This window comes from Montipora foliosa, chromosome 5 (assembly GCF_036669935.1).
Source record: "Montipora foliosa isolate CH-2021 chromosome 5, ASM3666993v2, whole genome shotgun sequence".
NCBI classification, from domain to species: Eukaryota; Metazoa; Cnidaria; class Anthozoa; order Scleractinia; family Acroporidae; genus Montipora; species Montipora foliosa.
The window spans coordinates 18520004-18542697 of record NC_090873.1 but is presented as its reverse complement, the minus strand read 5'-3'; the positions used below and the strand labels follow the sequence as shown (position 1 = coordinate 18542697).

Sequence of the window (22694 nt, the reverse complement as noted above, 5' to 3'; positions counted from 1 at the left end):
CTGGATTCCAAACGAAGGATGCTATTTAGCTGAAAAGTTGTTAAACGAGAATAATACCTAATGCCTGATGAAGATAAAAAACCTTTTCCCTTTGGTGTTCTTTTAGTTTGGATTTTCAGAATTTGATGGACGTCAAGTGAAAACGTTTTCTATTGAAAATCAGAACTTTCCATGTCCCCGGACTTTCCTAGTTGGCTCACGCGCTAAACCCCTAACCATGTTCGCCGTTTACCAAGCACCACTGCCCTCACCTTGCAAAACTTAACTTCATTTCTGCATTGAGCCCTGTTTTTCTCTTATACTCTTGAACTCACCCATAATTTATTTAGGAAGTAATTTACGGGTTAGGGAATGTTTATTTAGGCAGCGCACAAGTTATTGCTGTGGAACACTGGGAGTAAGTATTTTACTCTTTATTTTCCAGTTTATTGAGAAGGTTAAATTAAGGGACATTCATGGCCAAAATGTGTGGATGAATCCCAATCTCATTTAAACTTTCATTGCAATTAGACAACAACTGATGATGGGCTTTGCTGTAATTAAAAGATTGCTCCTTCATACACTATTATACCTCGGGCCGGGGAGTAAAATCAGAGCCAGTGTTATGTGGACAGCAGCTTAGATAATGATAACCTTGATAACTCTGAAGATCTCGGCAGTCTCAGTGTATTCCATGACTCAGACACAGTGACTGGTATTAGACTACATGGAAGAGTAAACAAAGGTAAAGTGACAAAGTCAAAGTAGAAGTCTCTGAAGAAGAAAACATTAGCAGCGACACAGTGGAGATAGTCTTGTCGCAAAGAAGAAAAAGAGACTGATGATCCTGATGGTTCTCAACCGATTCTGGAAGGAGCTATCAAGGGCTTAGAGCACCTATTTAACAGCATTGTGGGACGAGACGTGCCTAAGAAAAAGATTTGTAAGCAGGTGCCATGGAACATTCGGACTCATGCCCACATTTGTCGTAGACACTACATCTCTAGAAGCAGTGAACTATGGAGACGATAATTGTAGCTGGACAGGACACGCCACACAAAAGCAAGACAAAAGTACCATGTTGAAATTGATGATGACACTGGTATGTTAATAGAAGAGTTTCAGACGAGTGAAACCCAGGAGTTAGAAGACAACATCTTCACCCTATGTTGCAAGTATTTTCGACACGCACACACACCCCAGTTCAAAAAAGTGATCGCCACAGTGCAGGATTGCAGAGGCAACGTATTGCCGTTAGTTATTTTGAGGAAAGCGTAGAAGTGCCAGTGAAACTAGCAAAACATGGGAATGCAAAAAAGAAAAATTCCTCCCTTACATGCGCACATCACGTTTGTTCTAGACAAGCTGAAAAAAAAATGCCCCACAACAACTTGCCAAAAGGCTGTAGAGGAATGCTTTCAAGAGGACGGAGGGACCTGTGGTATTAAAGCAGTGGCAGACCTTCCCAGAAATCGTAAGCAAGCATACAACCTCCATTGAGATGGGCAAAGAACGTCAAAATCATGGTGGCAAGCAATCCCAGCGTCATCATTTTTATGATGTATTAGAACTCTTGAATCAGGGAACATTTGTTTGAGATTTCACATTTCAACGCTCAGCATCAAAGAGTCACACCAATCTCGATTGTTTCAGGCAACAGATTGCCACATCACCCAACCTCCCTGCATGTGTTCATCCCAAAAGTGCTCTTCGTACTTGGAGCTGATGCCACCTTTAATTCTGGCAACTTTTTTGTCACCCTCACCTTTTAAGCACAAGATGTTTGTAAACAAACAATCTGAGAAAACCATCCATAATCCACATAACCAAGGAGTTTGAAGACTATCATTATTTGGCAAGTCTTCTCAAGACCCATTGCAAAAACTTTGAAACCTTGACAGCTTTTGGAACGGATGGGGAAATTGACTTGGCTAATGCGTTTGTATGCAAACTCCCAGATGCTATCCACCTTAGGTGCAAGATTCACCTATCTGAGAATATAGAGAGGAAGTTGGTCAAATTATCGTTTGGCAAAGATGGTCAGCAGAACATACTTGGTTCAATATTTGGCGGGCGTAAGGGTAAGTCAAGAACAAAAGTGCTGGTAGATGCTAATTCAGCAAAAGAATTTGACGAGATGCTTGCAACATTGGAAACAGAGTGGCGTATGCTGGAAACCACTGAAAATTCTGGTGAATCTCAGTTCTTTTCATGGTTCAAACGTCACATTGCAATGGTGATAAGAGACAGTACGATCGCTCCTGTCTGTAAAGAAGCAGGTCTGGGGTGCCCTCCTGAGTTTTAAAACTCAGTAAACGCCAGAATGTTGGAACAGCATGGTTAATGAAAATGCTGGGAAGAAGAAAGAGTGGTCAGATTTCTGCATTTCTCTAGAATCAGCTGTGCAAACCCAGGATGAGGAGTTATTCAAGGCAGTTCATGACATTGGAGAGTTGTGGTTGAGTCCTGATTTTAAGCACCTGCAAATAGATGCAGACAAGAGCTGTCATACAGAGCCTGAGGTAACGGACTGTCAAACCTATTGCCTTTCCGTAAGCTATCAGGACTGTGCGATCTCAACGCTGTCTCACACCAACCTCCAGTGAATGTGGTCTTTGGCGTCAACAATCTTAGAAGAAAAAAATGGCGTGTTGTCACTGCCTGGGACAAGAGTGGAACGCAGTATATAATGGTGAAGGTGCACCTCCCTGACAAGTCATTGTACAAAACCTGAGGCTCTAAAGTGTTTGTGTCCGAAGTTTAAGTCTGCAGTTGCAGAGAAGGAACTGTGTCTTGTGTCTGACAGCAGTGCACTGGACATGGCTGGTAACCGCATTTCAAGTGATGATGCAAATGCGAATAACTGGAACGGTGACATTTAGCTGAGTCATTTGAACTAAACCGTTATCCTCGGCAATGTTTGGCCATGCACACCTTCATTTACGTTGAACTCGTTCGTTTTATTAAGCCTTAAAAGGATTGAAACGTCGGCACATGAAATTTAAACCTTTAACATGCTTGTGGATGAACTCGTTATGTTAATTTAAGGAGACACCTGTTCAATTTTCAAAACGTCTGTATGTGGCTGTATGCAGTTGGGGAATGTGTTTTGTTGGATTGTCATCGTAGATACTAAAACTCTGAACATTACCCGACACCCTTCCAAATCGATGCACAATAAGACAAGCATTTCTTATTTCGTTTCTCTGCTAAAAAGCATGCAACTTCATTTGCCATGGGTTTTAAACGTCGAATATTTATAAGAATTTCCATTGTAGTTGGATCTTTACCAGAAATAAAAGAATGAGCTCAGTAAAACCATGACAGAAATCAAAACATCACGCGCTGTCTGTAGTTTTATGGGATCAGTAAAAATTACATTCCCTCCCAGACATAAGAAACAGACACGTTTGGCACAACAGAGTCTGGCTATAATGGCGTAGCCAAAAATCATTTTCTTCGTGAATAGTTTTTATTTGCTTGCCCAAAAGACTTAGAAGTAATAAAAACTCACAAACTCTATTGGAAAAAGATTAAGTTACGGTGAAATTGCAACATAATGAGTTGTGTAGTATTATTTACCTGGTGTTGAAATAGCCTACCGTACGTTTAGATGAAAAGTTAGTTCATCATCCAGCAAAGAACAGACAAAAATACGATTTAGCTGACATCATGCAGATATCGATTTGACTCTGAGAGACCTCTTGCAAAAAAGTTTGAAAAGTGCAAGCATTTATAAGAATCTTGACCATTTAAGTAGTAAAGTTTACAGTATGTCTCAGAGTATATATCGGGGAGCAATGATCGAAATTTTAGTGATGGTGTGAGGAATGCCAGCCGCTCAACTAACACAGAAAGTGGGATACTGCACGATTAGTTGAATGTCTTCGTTACTTTCGAAAAAAAAAAATTGCACAGCACAGCAAGAGAAATGCACTAAGCCACGGATAATTACAAACATCAATACATGTACTCTTACAATTTCGGTAATCATTTCCATAATATATACATGCCGTCCCAAAAAGATTAGTATTGACCTATTTCAGGGCTGTCACAAACCAGGGTAAATGTATGAAAAGGTCACCAGCAAAATAACCGATTTTGCAATTCTTTTGTCGCTTCTGGGGGTAGAATTTACTTTTTCCTGAGCTTTATAACAATTAACTGGTCATCTGAACTTTCTTTACAATGTGACACTTTCCAGGCGTTAATATTCAGGAATGAAAATTCTTCTCCTTCTTGGGGTTGATCAGCTTTCACAGATTTCTCATACCCTGCGATCATGGATTCTTTTTGTCCGGAGTGCCAAGACGGAAGGACAGCGTAGGAAAACAAAAGAAGCTTCAGTAGATTATTATCATAGACTTCACTCCCAATTTCACCGCATGAATTCTACCCTTAATTTCACAGTGTGAAATTTTCACTGATCATTCACGGCATGATTAGTTTCACACCAAGAGTGAAAACTGAATTTCATGGCATGAAAATTGAAATTCACAGAATGTGACCGTGACCTTTTTGCATGAAGGATCCAATTTATACAAGAGCAGCCGAGGAGTGAAAGATTACCTCTCGGATTACAATTCCTGCTAGTGATCAAATTTGGACCTCAACAAAGAGAGAGAGGTGATATTTCTCCTGAAATTCGTGTGGATTTTCAATTCCAAGAACCTGTCTTTCCTCAAAATTTCTAGGCTGCCGAATAACTTGGTGTCTGAATAATTCTTCAAGTTCTTTCTCCCTCGATGAGAATATAATCAAAATTTCGAAAGATGCTTCCTACAAGTTGTATGTTAAGTTTACAAGTAACTTTTGACATGTAGTTTGCACTTGTATTAGTTATAACAAGTTGGACGTTTGTAAAGCTTTTCAACTTTTATTACGATGAGTAGCATGATCACGGTACCCATTTCTGTAACATACCTAAAAATTGTGAAATTGTGTTTATTGGGGTGAAAATCACTTATTTTGGCTTATTTCACACCCAGACTTACATATCTTTCTAATTGTTCGGAAAATATTGTTTGGTCCGTTAAAACTGAATTTTTGATTTACCCATGACCCCTTGCAGGCGTGGTCTTTCATACAGATAGTCAATTTTGAGGCAAATAAAAAGTAAAAACAGAAAGCTTTCACTAGATGGAGTGATAGCATCCCCTCATTTAGTTCTATTGACACCCTAAACGCTGGCTTTCTTGCTCCACCTTTTTGCTCCACTTTGCAATTTGAGGTCAGAGCAGATGTCTCTCTCAATTTCCTCAAAATTGCCCCTGAAAAGAACATTGTGGACTTCCCAATAATATCCATAGAGGAAAGGTTACCAAGCCTTGTGAAGCACATGGAAATCATGGCTTCTTTGCGAAGTAGATTTGTGATGTTCACTGCACTCAAGACTAGGTTCAATGTGGCCCGGCATGTTAAAAAAAAAACGTAGCGACTCAGTCAAAGGCTAATATTTTCGCGATCCTGAAAGCTACGATGACGAAACTGTGGAAATAGCTAGTGGAACTTGTGAGCATTCAGAAAATGCTTGGTTGGAACCCACTTACGCCTTGCTTGGTTGGAGCAGGAGCAACATTGAAAGAAGTGGTCTCGAAAAATATTATTGCGTAATTGCGGAACAGAAAAGCGTAGCGACTGTTTTGAGGAGTGATTTCTCCATTCGTAGTGGATCCCTCAAACTAATTTTTCTGTATGTTAAAGCACAAGGTATGAGCATTTAGTTGAGATGGTTTTGAAGCCACAGATATCAATTGAAGACTTGTTTGAAACTATAACCTAGTGAGCGCCAGAATTCCAAAACACAGCGTTACAGTAAGGAAACTACGGAATTTTGAATCTTTTTTAATGTGTTTTAATAAACTTGAACTGTTTTAATTTGGCTCATATGTAGTATTTACTGCGTGTTATCACTGGTTATTGTCCGTTAATCCACATAATTGTTCTCTCTTATGAAAAATGGTTTTGAAGACTTTCAATTTGAAAATTGTGTTACGCGTTACACTCAAAATTTTCCTATTTTTCTATCCTTTTCCTTTGTTTTCTCAAGAAAGGAAAGTCGCTTACCCTTTTACACCCTGTATGCTAATCAACGAGGATAACTTTAGCATTCAGCAAAAATATAGCTTCATTGAAGACGTTAAACCGAATAAATCAGGAAATGTTTCTGAGTCACCCCCAAGTGGGTATGGTGATTGTGCTACACATCTACATATTATGTGTGGATATTAGTGTGATAAAGCTGTGACTAAAAATGATACCCGTGAAGTGATATGATATAATTCACTGCATTAAAATGATATCACATCACTTCACGGTTGGAATTTTCCAATCAAATAGACTGTAATAATTTGGTTGGACCAATCGGGTTGCATATTATATTTTAGCTGACACCTGGTGTCAAATTTGGCGGGAAGAATTGCTTTGCAGTTTTATCAACAAAATGGCCACTTCAAGATTTGTGAATGTCTCCAATGAACATATTTCTCAGTTTCTCGAAGAAAATGAAAACAAGAAACACGGCAAGAAAAACCTCTCAAGATGTATAGCGTTGTTCAAAACCTTTCTCAGGGAAAGGAAACGATATGCTTAACTTTCCCCTCTTTCTTGTATGTACTTACATTCATACACTATATTAAATGCAACTTTCTTGTACTTCAACTTGGTGGTTGGATTTTTTTTAGGCATGTACTATGTAATCAACAAATTACTACGTGTTAAGAGCCTGATATTGTTTGTTATTCACTCATTTTTAATAACACATCGCAAAATGGCTCGATGACTCGCTCGTTTCTGATATGGTATTAGAAACTTGTGAATAAAAATGATATCAGGCTCCTTAACATGTAATAATCTATATTTATTGAATCAAGCACATACCAAATTTTACAGGTGTGGGTCTACACCCGTAATTACCAGTTGAAGTCTTGTAAAAACGACTTGTAACAATGTTTATAGAATTCATTTTTGTGTGCATGTGTAAAAACAAGGATTCAACTTGTAAACTTCACAGGTAGGTATTTTTACATGTCACCCGCCACAGGTCAGGTTTACAGGTCACTAGAACAATCCTATCCCTTTCCTAATGTAACCTTAGGCATAAATAGTAGTCTTCAGACCTAAGGTTTGCATTACTAGAGGGTTAGCGTTGTTTTATCATTCTTTCAACAGTGACCTGTACACCTGGCCTGTGACCTGTAAAAAATACCCGCTGTAAACTGCACATGTAGTTAAAGCTTATTGAATTGACCCCAGAATGCCCTCTAGGACTCAACGAATCCTCTTATCCTACAGAAATGAAAATAAAACAAAAGACAAACCTAAAAGTGTACCTTAGTATCTGTTGCAGCCACCATCACCACTGCTAAAGCTGTCATTATTAAACTGTAAACCAAACAACATAAGAACACATTGACACTCTGAGCAATCATATTGCCTTTACTAACTGTCTAAAGCACTAGCCATAGCACGGAATTGAAGGCATCACGCAAAGGAGGTTGCTCAAAAAAAAAAAGCTTCTTTTTGTGGACTTTCACACCTTAGAATGGTCTTTCATTTAGAAGACACTGCATGGAATACTTAAATGTTTAATCCACCTTGTGATGGATTAAGCTTTCCTACATGTATACAGCTGTCGACAGCTGTATTCTCACTAATGGTTGATCTTCCACACTTCTTCAACTTGAAAGAGGTGTTCCAAAAAGATGTCCACTATCACCTTATCTTATGATAATTATGATCTTATCTGGCTCCAGTCAGCTCATGGATTAATTGGATTTAAGGACAAATTCTTCTCAAAGGCTCCTTAGAGGTTAACCTAATGCACTGTCTGCCTTTTCTGTCATGGAGTTACGCACATAAAGAATACAATGTTCTTTTTTCCAAGGTAGACATTACATGTATATAACCAAATTGATTACATTGAAAGTAGTATAGGAGTTTTCAGATAATGTTCTCAAATAATGGAATTTCTGTGTTGGACTTTGTATGCTGAAATTCTGTGCTGGTTTTTCAGGTCTGGGTCATCATGTGACACAAATTTTGTCTGGATCATAAGCGAAGCCGATTTTATGATTTCCACATACATGTAGTTTAAAAAACTATATTGGAATTTACTTGGGGATTGCCTGCTGATAAGTCTGGACTTGTCCTATTGTGTTCAAGGTCATATGCTTCTCACCTGACAGTCACATGATCTTTTTTAACCCGTCGAAAACGTCACATTTAATTTCATAATTGTGAAACTTTTCAGTGAAAGGTGGTTGTATTTTGTGAAGTGCCAAGATGCCATACTCTTTGTAACAACTTGATCAATGCTACCAAAATGTTTGTGAAAACCTTGAAGCCACCAAGAATATACATTTCAGTATTTGAAGCCGACTATTGAAATAATGTTCTGGGTTTTTCCAACAATTAGTCAGGGAGCATGTGTCATAAAATAAATTCCCATGGGATTTTTATGGTGAAAGCAAACCACCAACCAAGATGTGTTAAGGGGGCCCTAAGGAACACAAACAATGTTGTCGGCAATTTTTTAACCTGCACCGGCGGCCGCTATGTGGGGTCTATTTTTAGACCTAAATGGCTCAACATGGAATAAAGGCTCGAATATAAAATGGAGTGTAAATACAACTAACTACAATAAATTTCCACAAAAATACCAGAAATCTTTAATATAGTCTATCTAATACATATCCATAGACTTAAGTACTATGTGCCGATCACGTGATCCACACTGCACGAAAGCGAGGCTGGTCGTTTGTTGTCTTCAAATAAGCATCAAAGGCATCAATTTTGGTATCGAAAACTAATCAGAGAGTTAAATTATCATAGAGAATATTATGTCATGTTTTAAAACTATATTCATATCAATAGCTCATTGAAATCACGAAAAACAATGATTTTGGTCAGCGGTCATTTTCATCATTGTAGAGATCCGCCATGTTGGATTTACAGACCATCTAGAGCGACATGTTTTGTGGTGTTTAAGAAGACATGGAAACGGATTCTGGTTCGAAAACAAACAAACCTGAAGCCCATGGGTTGGATTTACATTTATGTATAATTTGTCTAAGGAAAACTAACGAAAATCTAGTTGAAATGCCCGAAGCTCACTAAAAAGTTCGGGTATCGATCAAGGAATGGAGTAAATACGGCAATCTTCAGTACAAAGCAGCGTGAAATAAGTTGAGGTTTACTTCTGTCCAAGTGCTCGAAGATGGGCGGGCATCATGGGCATTATCAGTGTCCCTTCGCACTGCCATTGGGATATCAGGGAATGATAAGCTCTTGGTTAAACTCAACACATCAATTGCTCCAGACGATGCTCATTCGGTACATATAAAGTACCACAAAAACTGTTGGGCAATTCATGTATCGCACGTTTTACGAAAAGAAACATCCAATTCCTCATCTGAGAAGTTGGCTGGTGAGATTGCAGCACAAATATAATTCCTGACAATGACGGAGATGACTTTTAGGAGTGGAAAAGTGGCTACTATGTCTGAATTACAATATGCTTTTGAAAGCATACTAGAATCTAACAATGCGTAAAATCCAAGGGGCCGACGAAAGGCCTTGAAGCAGTTCCTACTCCGAGAGATACCAGAGATAGAGTTTCATGCACATAAACATGTCAATGAGTCTTAGCGAGTCAGTATCAAGATGACAAGAGATCAAGCAATTCAGATGGCTGAGGATCAGACCGCAAACATAGGCTCCGATATGAAAACTCTCTTTGAAGCCGCCGCAATAATTAAGAAATCTATCACCAAATGTAGGAAGTGAAAGTTTACAGGTTCACTGAAAAACCTGCCTGATGAAAACGTACCAGCAGAGCTTTTCAGTTTTTATACATGGATTATACAAGGCCCAAAACATGAGCTTTCTGCTGGAAAGAAATCTGAGGAAGTGTAAAACCGTGCAATGGCTCTATCCCAGACCACTGTATTGTTGTGTTTGACTGAGAGGCAAGTCAAAAACAAGAAGTCCGACGTTTTAAGATCCTCGTGGGAAATGCCGCCACAGTTAGCCGTTGGGATAGCTGTACACCAGGCCGTGAGAAGCAAGCAGCTCATAACCATGCTACATGGATTTGGACTGTCAGTGGACTACAACAGGATCCTGAGAGTAGAGTCCCAAATCGAAGCTAGCGTTCTACAGTGCATGGAGCTGAATCATGGTCTATATATACCCCCGATGTAGTTTTGGGTAGGCACGTCTTTTTTGCAGTCGATAATGTGGATTTTGCAGAGGCCACTCCTGATGGCAAGAATACCTTCCACGGCACAGCGATGGCAATTTACCAAAGGCAGGAACCAGGCGATGTAGCACAAGAGCTGACCTTGGATCCCGGAGATTAGTGTCGTCACTCAATGAGACAGCTTCCCGAGTCTATGACAACCTTGCTAGAATGCCCTGCGCCCTCCGGAAAGAAAGTTGGTTCCACCTTTCCCCAGTTTGGATTGTGCACCGAAGACCAACTTCCATTGTACATCAAGAAGCAAGATTTCACATGGCTTCTCAGACGCAGTTTGACCAGAACGATCAATAATGGAGAAGTTGAAGACGATCAGCCCCCTAGTACCAACATCCCAGTATGGTCTGGCTATAACTCCACTATGAATAGTCCCATGCCCTTGACTCGAGTTGGCATCCCTCCCCTGATTGTTGCACCAGCACACGAGTGGCAGACACGGCTTACCATTTTGATGCAAGCAATGAATATTAAGATGACGGTTGTAGGGCAGAACAGGAGGACTGTGATATCGTTTGACATGGGACTGAATCAACCGGTAAAGAAGTTGCAGATGACCCGTACAGATCCTGGGCATATAATACTTCGTCCTGGTGAGCTACACATCATGATAGCCAAACTTCGCACAAAATCGGTGCATTCGTTGAGAATAGAGGGCTGGACATGTGCTGGGTTGAGTCAGATCTCTATGGGCCTTCCACTGTGAAGAAGATTCTTGGTGGAAAACACATGAAGAGAGGAGAAGCAGCGCACACGGTTACATTACAAGCTCTATTCAGCCTCTACCAGGAAGCCTTCTTCGTGAGACACCCAGCTGTGTGCACGATTATCGAGAAGTCTGCTAACCAGTTAAGCGATGCGTTTGAAAAAGGCGACAGACAAGATATTAAAGCAAAGTATGAAGAACTGGCACGGAACCATCACTTGAACAGAGCTTGCTGCAAAGATGGAGCAATTTGATGCAGATCAGGAGGATAGTCCACTGTTCAAGTTCACCCGCGGGTACATGGCAATGGTTATGGAGATGATGACGTTTATCAAAGCCGTGCGGACTGGAGATTGGGATCTCCATTTAGAAGCCCTACAGTTGTTTGTGAGTACTTCTTTGCGCACGACTTGTTAAACTACACACGCATGATTTCTGTTTACTTGGCAGAGATGGAGATAGTAAAGGAGACTGATCCTGAAATCTACCAGGAGTTCCAGAATGGTAACTGGGTGGTGAACAAGAATGCGAGGGTAGCATTCTGTGCCATTGGCGCTTACCACGCGCTTGAACACGTTAACAGATCAATGAAAGTCTCAGGTGAATTGATTGGCATCACACTGAGCCCTACTGCATGCATGAGGTTTTTTGATTGCTCCTGAGTTCGCAAGACTTGCAGAACAAGTCAAACTGATGGCAGGTACTTCTTCCAAGACGCAGACTAGCCATCACAACCTCACCACTGCTGTCAGGTTACGTGAAGAAAGGAACGTCCAGCAGCTGACCGCCAGTATTCAACGCTTCACCAACCCGTTTACAGTAGAAGGCCCTGATCTGTTCAACCTAGTGACGAAAGTGAGCCTGCCCGAGAAAGTGAAGAAAGATCTCTGCGATCAAAGCGTCATTGGTAACAAGCTGTTTGAGACATTCGTTAAGGAACGGATACAGACAGCCGAGAAGAGCATCTGGGAGGGGGGTGAAGAATCGCAAGCTCCTAACGTGGAAGACCACTGGGAAAACAGTTAGGGTGGCTACAAAGGATAAGGTCATCGAGCTAAAGGAAGATCGATGTCTCGTGCGGTTGATGGTAATCTGCAAGTCCCGTCCTGAGATAGACATCAAAGAAGTAGTGGAAGTGTACGAGTTCTCGGTAGTTCCACGATCAATGTTTGCCGCTGATGGCAATATGCTGCACTGTTCCGCAAAGAGCGTCTTGATGAGTATTCTAGGGAAGCTGCCAAGTGATAGATCTGTTGAGTAGGCTGAACCCACTCACCAGTTGGCTAATGAGGGTGTGCAGATCAAGATTTCCATTGTAAATGGTATGGCCGAGGTACAAGCGCTGGAAAAACCGGATTGGATTAAGACCTGCTCAGAACTGGGCGAGCATTTCACTGTGACGATCTTCAACAAGTACCGAGATGCAGATGAAATTCGTCTTATTTTCGACACGTTTGTCACTCCCACTGAGATTTACCTTGCAACCTTTTATTTATATTAGTTATAATTACTTACATTAATGGGCACGTTATTCTGATTTTAGGTATGATGTACATGTATGATGCAAATCTCGCCAGGGAGGCTTGCAACCTATCAGCTACAAGATTACTGACACCACTCAGATTTCCAAGATATACCATCAACGGTTATTCATCCAAAAACAATGATCCTCTTTCTAATGTACTACAAGAATAGATAAAGAGGTAAAGATACTAAAATTGATACACCAAATCTTATGCAGGTGCTGATGAAGATACTTTTGGCACATGTGAGCTCCAAGGATGAACTGACGCAATATCTTGCCAGCAAGACTCTAGAGAAGGGACGTGAGAATGGTTTGTACGTGGTGGTTGCATGGAGCAGTAAGTGTAGGGCCACACACAAGGATATGGCGTACCTCGATAGCAACCAAGAAGAGGCAGATACTAAAATCCTGCTCCACGCGTTAGATGCTACCTCATCATATCAAGATCTTCTCGCTGGACACCGACGTGTTTGTACTGGCCCTTAGATGTTACCCGGAGCTATGCACGGACACTTCATTCGTCAGTGGAAGAGGACAGCGTCACCAAAGTATCCAGCTTTGTCCAATTGTCCGCGCTTTAGGAGCAGCTAGAACGGCAGCACTACTTGGTTTTCATGCCTGGAGTGGAGCTGATGTTACTAGAAACTTTGCATTTGAAGGGAAGCTGGAATGCTGGAAAGCAGATCTCGGCTCTACCATCCTTCGCACAGCGGGCATGTTCTCAGTCAGTCATGGTATCCCTCGAAAACAAGTAAGATTGTCTGTTCAACTTCTAGTCTTGTGCACCCGTTGGTGGCTAAACAGTCCAATTCTAGAGTGGCACGCTTTGCCACAGGCGGGGCAGATGTAGGAGGCCTGCTGCGACAAAGCAGGGGCAGCTTCACGTTCCTTACGCCGTTGGCGTTTTCCCTCCGCTTTCTGATGCCGCTCTTTCTCAAATAGCACCACACTCTCCCGGACTGCAAGTCTCCACCTGGGTCTGTCACATGCCAGATCTTCCCAGGTCGTCAGACCAATGTGGCACACCTTAAGATTTGCTTTGAGACGCTTTCGCTGCACCCCTTGTGCTCTGGTGCCAGAACCCAACTCTCCGAAAAGGATCTGCTTGGGGAGGCGCGAGTCCATCAGCCTGACAACATGACCAGTCCAACGCAGTTGATTTTCGATTATCATGGCCTCGATACTGGTGCATTGTGCTTCGTCAAGGACGCTGGAACTTGTCCGTCGATCCTGCCAGGTTACACCCAGGATGCGTCTCAGGCAGCGCTGATGGTACTTTTCCAGGACCTTAAGGTATCTCCTATAGGTCGTCCAGATCTCTGAGCCATAGAGGAGGGACGGAAGCACGACAGCCTTGTACACAAGGAGTTTGGTGTCTTTCCTCAGACTCCTCTTCGCAAACACTCTCTCACGAAGCCTCCCAAAGGCACAGCTTGCAGCCTTAAGGCGATGAAGAGCCTCCGCCTCGATGTCAGCTTTTGTGGAGAGGACACTGCCAAGATAGGGGAAGGTCTGGACATTCTTTAGTGTGGACCTGCTAATACTCATGGGAGAGGGTGAGGCATCCTGGCCTGGGGCAGGTTGGAAGAGGACTTCTGTCTTCTTTACGTTCACAGAGAGGCCGAGGCTCTCATAGGCAAGCGTAAACGCATCCAGAATTGCCTGAAGTTGACACTATGAGGTGGCGCAGACGCAGTTGTCATCCGCATACTGGAGCTCAATCAGTGAGGTGGTGGAGGTCTTTGACCGTGCCTTCAGCCTTCGCAGATTAGAGAGTCATTAGAGTATTATAAATTAATGATTGATATAGTCATAAACTCTCAAGTCCGACACTAGAGATCAAGACGACTTTAATGCATTGCCTTCTTTCAGATTTCAGACAAATGGATGCCGGTGATGACGAGACTGCAGCCGGCACCCGACGCTGTTCTTTATCTTGTCAAGTGTGGCTGTGGGAAGGACAAATGCGGAAACAACAGATGCGGCTGTCGGAGGGCAGGTCTCACTTGCACAGATCTATGCAGCTGCAACAACAACGAGACAGAGGAAGCGTGTGACAATGTCGATATGATTGAGCATGATAGCTGTGATGATAAAACATCGGATGAGCAGGACAATGACAGCGAGGAAGACAAGGATGATCAAGGCTGCTGCTTAAGAAAATTTTAAAGGGGCCCTCAGAGCTAAATGCTGAGAACTTAGGAGCCCATCATATGAAGTGAAAGGTTTTGCTGTGAAAAATTAAGGCGCCCAGACCTATTCTTTGGGAGCCCCAGGCTACCGGGCTCCTGTTAGGCAACAGCCTTGAGGATGATGAATGATTCTCGCTGATATCCATGTTCTATAGACCGCAATGCATTATGGGATCACTTGTGCTATTTATAAAAAACTGTTATCGTCACCAAAGGCCTGACTAGGTTTTGGGTAGTAATAATTATATATACCTGTAAACCTGCTATGGTTAACATATCGCATAGCTAAGGCCTGGTGTAAATGTCGAGTCAACATTGTGCCGAACCTAATTCCATTTGGTTTGACGATAGCGCGACTCTAGCGCAGGTGAGCTCAGCTTCACTTCCATTTCGTCTTACGTGAACAAAACATATTATCATGTAGTTCACTTGTTGTAGTCATATTTCTGAACAACTCCAGAAAAAGAAATATGCCTTTGATGCTTATTTGAAGACAACAAACGACCAGCCTCGCTTTCGTGCAGTGTTGATCATGTGATCGGCATTTAGTACTTAAGAGTATGGATATGTATTAGATAGACTATATTAAAGATTTCTGCTATATTTTGTGGAAATTTATTGTATCTAATAAGTAGTTTGTTGGAAAATAGTTTTGAAATAAAAATTGTGATGAAAAACCGACGTTTCGACGCACCCTGCGTCATTTTCAAGGTGGGTTAGAAAAAAGTCAGAAATGAATAAATTTAAAGTTCGTACAATCCTCTAGGGAGATGTCCGTATTGTTCAGCCTAATTGAAAATTTTTTCCTTCAGCGAGTCTGATTGGATGTTTCGCGATGGTTTTATATCCTTAATATACAACATCTCATTTACCAAACAGTCAAATTTTGATACGCATCGCTTCACCACGGTGAAATTCTCCTCAAAGCCGTTTAGGCTGTTGTGACAGTTCTTGTAGTGCGTTCCAACTGCAGTAGTTTTGTGTTCCTCTACCCTCTGCTGTAAGTGTCTACATGTGTACCCCACATAACCTGCCTCGCACAGGTCACACTGAAAAAAGTAAACAACATTCTGTCTACTTACAAGTGGGTGTTTTTCTTCCTTCAAACCAAAGTTGGTGCCGAGTCAGCAGTCAGATGATGACAAAGTCGTTAGATTCTCTCTTCCATTCAAAAACCAATTTTTCTGTGAGAACGTCAAAAAACAACTAGGGCAATTAAATAGTAAGATTAAGGTTCAAGTAGAGCCAGTGTTTACAACCAGAAAACTCGGCACCAAAGTTGGTTTGAAGGAAGAAAAACACCCACTTGTAAGTAGACAGAATGTTGTTTACTTTTTTCAGTGTTACCTGTGCGAGGCATGTTATGTAGGGTACACATGTACATACTTATACCAGAGGGTAGGGGAACACAAAACTACTGCAGTTGGAACGCACTACCAGAACTGTCACAACAGCCTAAACGGCTTTGAGGAGAATTTCACCGTGGTGAAGCAACGCATATCAAAATTTGACTGTTTGGTAAATGAGATGTATATTAAGGATCTAAAACCATCGCTAAACAACCAATCAGACTCGCTGAAGGCATAAATTTTCAATTAGGCTGAACAATACGGACATCTCCCAAGAGGACTGTACGAACTTTAAATTTATTCATTTCTGACTTTTTTCTAACCCACCCTGAAAATGACGCAGGATGCGTCGAAACGTCGGTTTTTCATCACAATTTTTATTTTAAAATTTCTTGTAGTTAATTGTATTTACACTCCATTTTATATTCGAGCCTCTATTCCATGTTGAGCCATATAGGTCTAAAAATAGACCCCCATAGCGGCCGCCAGTACAGGTTACAAAATTGCCGACAACATTGTTTGTGTTCCTTAGGATCCCCTTAACACATCTAGGTTGGTGGTTTGCTTTCACCATAAAAATCCCACGGGATTACATATGCAACCTGACTAAATCTCAACACCAAAAACTTGGAGGATACTGAAACCAAGCTTGATGTCACTCAAGAGACGATTCATTGGCAGAAGTTATGGAAGTACTATGAGTATTTCAATGTTGGCTTGAATGGAAGCTACTGATTCTCCTGAGGGTAACTGTTATTTCACACAACAACCCACAAGGTGTCAAAGCAGCTTACACAGAATTCTCGCTCATTATTTCAAATACTATGTCATTATTTCAAAAGCAATATATGCTCCTTGGCTTGTCAGAAAAAAAAAAGTCATCTACTTTGTTTTCTGATTAATTCCTTTACCGATAAGCTGTAATAAAACAAAAGGGTAATTTAAGCAACAACTGAAACGGAAAATTACTCAATGCAGATCTCTACTGAAATAATTTGCTGCGACAGTAATAATTATGTTCACTGTTGACAGCAATGGTTGGCGTTTCAAACACAGATAAACATCTTTTCCTTCGTTTCAAACACCTTGGGTTTCAAGCAGTTTCCAACACATTTCAAACAGTTTCAAACAGTTTCAAACGCATTTCAAATGTGTTTCAAATACAAACGCACTACAAACGCTTTTTAGTTGAGCATCCTTTTCATCTGGATGGTTACATTCGAAAACACCTTTGTACTTCTTATCAGATTTACAAAATGTTTTTTCAATTACAAAGTGCCTTACAGTGGGGTCTTATGACAGTTATATATTATAAGGTATTAATTAATTGTTACCTTAACTGCACTTTTATCGGCAGATCCTAAAATATAAAATGTAAAAAACAAGCTCAGGAGGAAAGGAAATAAACAGGAGCAATTAAGATTTTAAATTGTATTTATACCAAAGCACTCACCTGCCTTAAGACGATTGATTCAACCAGTGTCTGAAGAATTGTGGAGATGTAATGGATTGCACAAAATACTGGCACTGGCTATGATAAAAGGAGCAGATTTAACAAGCAGAAAAGTTAGTTTATCTTCTGAATGGAGGCATGTGAACCCCACAACACAGCACTGTTTGGATTTCAGGTCAATTAATTGTTGCATTCAGGAGAATGTACACATTGTCTCTGCAATGAAAGCACATCAGTATACTGTCACTCTGCATATCCAGTAAATAGAATAGAGAAAATGAAGCGGTTGTTCTTTGTTATTTAATAAATGGAACATTATTGTATTTGGGTTAGTTTTGTGGAGCATTAAATATAAGATCCGTTAAGAAACCTTTATGTAAATTGCATGATAAACAAAAGCCTAGACACGAAGAGAAAAATTGCTAGACTCATTTTACTAGACTCATTTTATTTATTTATTTTACAACACTTAAATAAATAATACTTAAACTAAGTATAGCACAAGAACATGCATATGAATTACAAATAATAATTAGAGTAAATTATTACATCAAAAAGTCAATTTACCATTTATTTTCTTAATTCTTTTGTTCTTGGTGCATAGTTTCATACTTAATATTAACTTAGCGATAACACTACTTATATTCAGAAGTACCTCACTCCTTCTTTTGCTTCATAAGTAGGTTTTTCCAAGAATTATTGAGTAATAGACCAATTTCGATATATTAAAATTCAATCCTAAACAAAAGGCATCATCTCGAGGCTCTGAGGAATAAACAGAAGGATCTAATGAGTTTATTCCCCAGAGCCTAGAGATGGTGCCTTTTGTTTAGAACCGAATTTTAATATATCAAAAGTAGGGTATTGAGTAAGGGGCATTCTCATATCAGGATACCCATCAAAACATCTTTCAACGTTAATTGGACTCATTTTTTTTTTTTCAAGCCAAAGAACAGTTAAAAAAGAGATGATTGATAGTTTCTGATTCATGTTTACAAAAAGAGTACAGTGTTATAGGTGAAAAAAGTTTTCAATGGGATTTATATCAGGGCTTCAGGGAGGTATTCTTAATTGTGTAGCTCTTTTGCGATGCAACACTCTGTTAACTAAAGACAAATTTTGATTTGGCGCATTGTCTTGAAGGAATAAGCATGATCCATTTTTCCCCGCTCTTAACAACATAGAGTCAAACTTTTCATCTACAAAAATTGCAAACGTCTCACTGTTCAAGTCTTCATATGGTTGACATTCAATGACGCCTTTCCCATAACTTATGGCTACCATCAATCGCACAACGCGTCCCCCACTACCCTCTTTGCTTCCTTTTGAAGTACAGCCCTGCTTCAGCCCTTCCCTGTGTTTTCTCCACACACGCCCACTTGGTGCTCTGGTTTGATCGAATGGATTCATTTTATGATAATAGCTAACGCCATCTAGGTAAAACGCGACTGAATTTGTCCACACGTCTAATGGCTAATCTCTTTTCATCTTTTTTGCAAATTGCAGACAGTCGTGCTTGTCTTTTTCAGACATCAATCCTTTTTTTCTTGCCTGCAGATAATGTAACCCAATTTTGTGAAGGAATTGCCTAACAGTTCTGTTAGTCACTTCTAAACAATTGATTCTGGCCCTCTGCATAAGCCTATTGATGGAAAAATGGCCCTCTTCCTTCCTCAATGCATATAAACTTCGTGTGATAAGTCGTTGTTGCCGAATACCCAGCTTACTTGGACGTCCTCCAGTGTGTTTCTTTTGTGCACTTTTTCTTTCCTTAAAAGGCGTTTTTCTAATCCTATAAACCGATGATTTCGCAACATTGCACTTTTCCACGATCTCTTGCGTTGGAATATCCTTGTCATGTGCTAAAAAGGCAATATATGCCCGTTTTTCAGGCGCAATAGTGCCGTTGAAAACCATAATGGTATCTTGCTGCTCACTGATTAGCACGCTCCCTCATTGTTGAGTCATAAATAATTGGATTCCAGTCCATACATGATGCCGTAATTGCAAAGGACAATAGCGCAAATTAAGCAGCACAGTAGGACGTCACATTTCATAGAAAACAGTACTAGTGGCACTAGTACATTTTCAATTATTGACATACAATGTTATTATGTTGTTTTGATGTCATTGTTTTTTAAAGGAAGATGTACAATGTAATAAGCCCCAAATAAGTCCCAGACTGCAGCGGTCAGCGGTAAGCGGAGACGGCTGCGTATTTTTCAGCTCTGCTGTCATTCAGACTTCTTACTGTTTATTTTACATCTTTTTATGTCTCTAATCGTGTTTTTTGAGTGTGTGTGTGTTTGTCAATATGGGCACGTTGAGGAGAGGTCGAAAAATGGATTCGTCTGTGAGCGAAGATCAAGATTTTGAAACTTATGTTCGGGAGTGTCTTGGTTCTATGCTCCGTGATATGGAATCTATCAAGTCCAACCAAGCTGTCTTCCAACAAGACTTGGCTGAAATGAAGCGAAAACTTGACACCACAGCAGAGTCGCTGAATTTAGGGCCGACTATGGAGCTAACTCAAGGCCTATTATCGCCAAGTTCCTTTATCGGCCCGAGCGCCTACAAGTGATCCAGAAGAAGACAATGTTAAAGAATGGCATTACAGTGTCTGACGATTTAATCTGGGAAGATAGACAAACAAAAAAAAACAGCTGAAGGATGTCATGCAACAGGCTTACGAAGAAGGGAAGAAACTGCGTTTCCACCATGGTAAATTATATATTGACAGGGTTTTATATAACAATGACTCTTAAATATATATATATATATATATATATATATATATATATATATATATATTGTGACCTGTCCAGTTTCTTATGTATGCATTTGTCAATTGTTCTGCGACTTGCTTGCTGCGTTCATGGGCCCCATTGGAGTATTCTGCTTTTTTTTTTTTTTATTTTTTTTATTTATTTATTTTTTTACGGCATTGTTTAAGGGCCCTGCTTTGGGACCTTGTTGTGGCTCCCATTATGATCATTCAGACGTTTAGAGGCCTTCTGCGGGAAATTCGTTACGTTTGGCTTGTCGCGTAACTTTTGACACTTGCTTTTATTTTAACTATTGTAATTAAAACCTCTTTGTATTTTCTAATTAAGTTGCCTATATAAGCCTTTACTTCCAATACACGCAGCCATTGTAAATAGTTTTTAGTTTTTAGATTTTAACTTTCATCTGAAGAAGGCTGAATAGCCGAGCCGAAACGTTGTGAAACCAAGTCAGACCAGTTAGAAGTTTACCCCACTATTTTCACTATATATATATATATATATATATATATATATATATATATATATATATATATATATATATATATATATATATATATATATAACTGCAGACAGTACTGTTTCGGCCTTCTGGGTCTCATCAGTGCAGTGCTGATGTTTGGGATGGAGGTTAAGCTATAAAGCCACCCCAAATGTCCCACACATGTGGTACATCTAAGCCATGCCAGAGTGCTCAAACTAGCGGGCTGGTGAGCATGCGCAATTGCTAGCGGCAATGCCTCATCCCAGTAGAGTGCTCAATTTGGACATGAAAGCAAAAGCTTTGTAATGCCAAAGAGCTATATATATATATGTGTGTGTGTGTGTGTGTGTGTGTGTATATTTTCCTATTATTGATCTTATAGAATGAATCGAAGTATTAATGATTCTGATCTTAATTTGCAATCCTTTAATGATCATGGTATTTTCACAATGGATGAGTTAAATGAACAGTCTTCCTTTGTTAAACCACACTTATCTGCATTTCATTTAAATATTAGAAATCTAAATCAGCACTTCACTGAATTATGTAACTTCCTAGATCACACTCCTTTTGTTTTTGACTTCATTGGATGCTTGGAAACTTGGATCACTCCTCAATCTGATCTGGATTGCTTTAAAATTCCTGGCTACACTTTTGTCAATGGCAATCACACTTTCTCATCTGGTGGTGGAGTAGGGCTATACATAAAATCTGATCATACCTTTCGATTTAGGGATGACTTAAAAATGGATTTGATTGAAAATATGTGGATTGAAACCCTAGAATTATTTATTGGCATTGTATACAAACCACGCTTGAAGGAACTTTAAATAAAATTTATTTATCAAAGAAGAGACGCTTGATCATGGGTGACTTTAATATTAACACACTCAAGCAAAGTACCTTATCTAAAGAATATTTAAGAACCAGTCCACGTAACGTTCAAGTAATTTTGGAAATGGCCAGATACAACCCTACCTCAAACTTTGCATGCTGAAAGGTATTCATGAGTAAGTGATCAAATGGCCATCAATTAGTCTCCATAATGATATGTGGTCACGCGACAGCTAATTAAAGTTTTAGCCCCTTGGGACCATTTTTTTAAGATAAAATTTTGCAAAAATGGCTAACTTATTATGTCTCTTGCCAACACACAAGCAACAGTATCTTCAATCAACTTACACCACATTACTGTTCAACCCTTCTACTTTATAAATATCCTTGTCTTTTTTCCAGGGTCTTCTCAACAACAGAGAAACAATTTCAAGCAAAGATGATGGTTTAACAGTGTTGAAAAAGGGGCATTTTGTGTTAATTTCAATGGAAATAATTTCCTAGAAGGATTCTGAATTTCTGAATGCTACCTATATAAAAATAAAGCCAAAGGGTTGTAGTTTTAATAAATATAAAAAAATCCACGGGCAATGTACTTTAAGGTGCAAAACGAAAGAGCTAAAATCTGGGTATTATCTCAATTAACATCTTAACTAAGTGGCTGATAAAGACTAGCGTTCGTCCTCAATAATAAATGACACCTTTGCAAACGCAAGCTGGTCGCTAGAGAATGTAAAAATTATCATTCAGACTACTCTAGCCTTCGTGTTCGACAAAAAATGATTTTCTTGACCTGGATGACAACCGTTTCCCCACCCCTCCCCAGATAGTTATCCGGCAGTGCTGTTGTAAGCAAGACCTGGCGAGGAATTTTTGTTGTTGTTGTTGTTGTTTTTTGTTTATTGACATCTATTACTAAATCAAAGTAATGCAACAGATTAACACTGTAAATGGACTATATAAATTCAGAATTTGCAGGGAAGCATGTGTGTGCGTAGCACAGGATGATCGCCTCACTTCACGCCTATAACAGCATCGCATTCTCTATCAATTTCATCAATGTTATAAATTACGAAAAAATGCAGTTTTAATTCATTCTGGAAAAGTTGCTTTTAAATTATTTTGCTTAAATAA

General features: G+C 39.9%; 1 protein-coding gene across 1 annotated transcript in view; it reads right to left on the bottom strand.

Annotated features, from left to right (window-relative positions):
* Window positions 1-7254: 7254 nt before the first annotated feature.
* LOC138003713 (UDP-N-acetylglucosamine transporter TMEM241 homolog) overlaps window positions 7255-22694 on the bottom strand; it is a 112841-nt gene continuing 97401 nt past the window's right edge. Inside the window, exons 5-7 of the mRNA XM_068849919.1 lie at window positions 17460-17537; window positions 17341-17366; window positions 7255-7362 (exon numbers count right to left, since the gene is read on the bottom strand). Coding sequence (XP_068706020.1) covers window positions 7299-7362; window positions 17341-17366; window positions 17460-17537 — 168 coding nt within the window. The 3' untranslated portion in view covers window positions 7255-7298. The remainder of the gene's footprint in view (window positions 7363-17340; window positions 17367-17459; window positions 17538-22694) is intronic.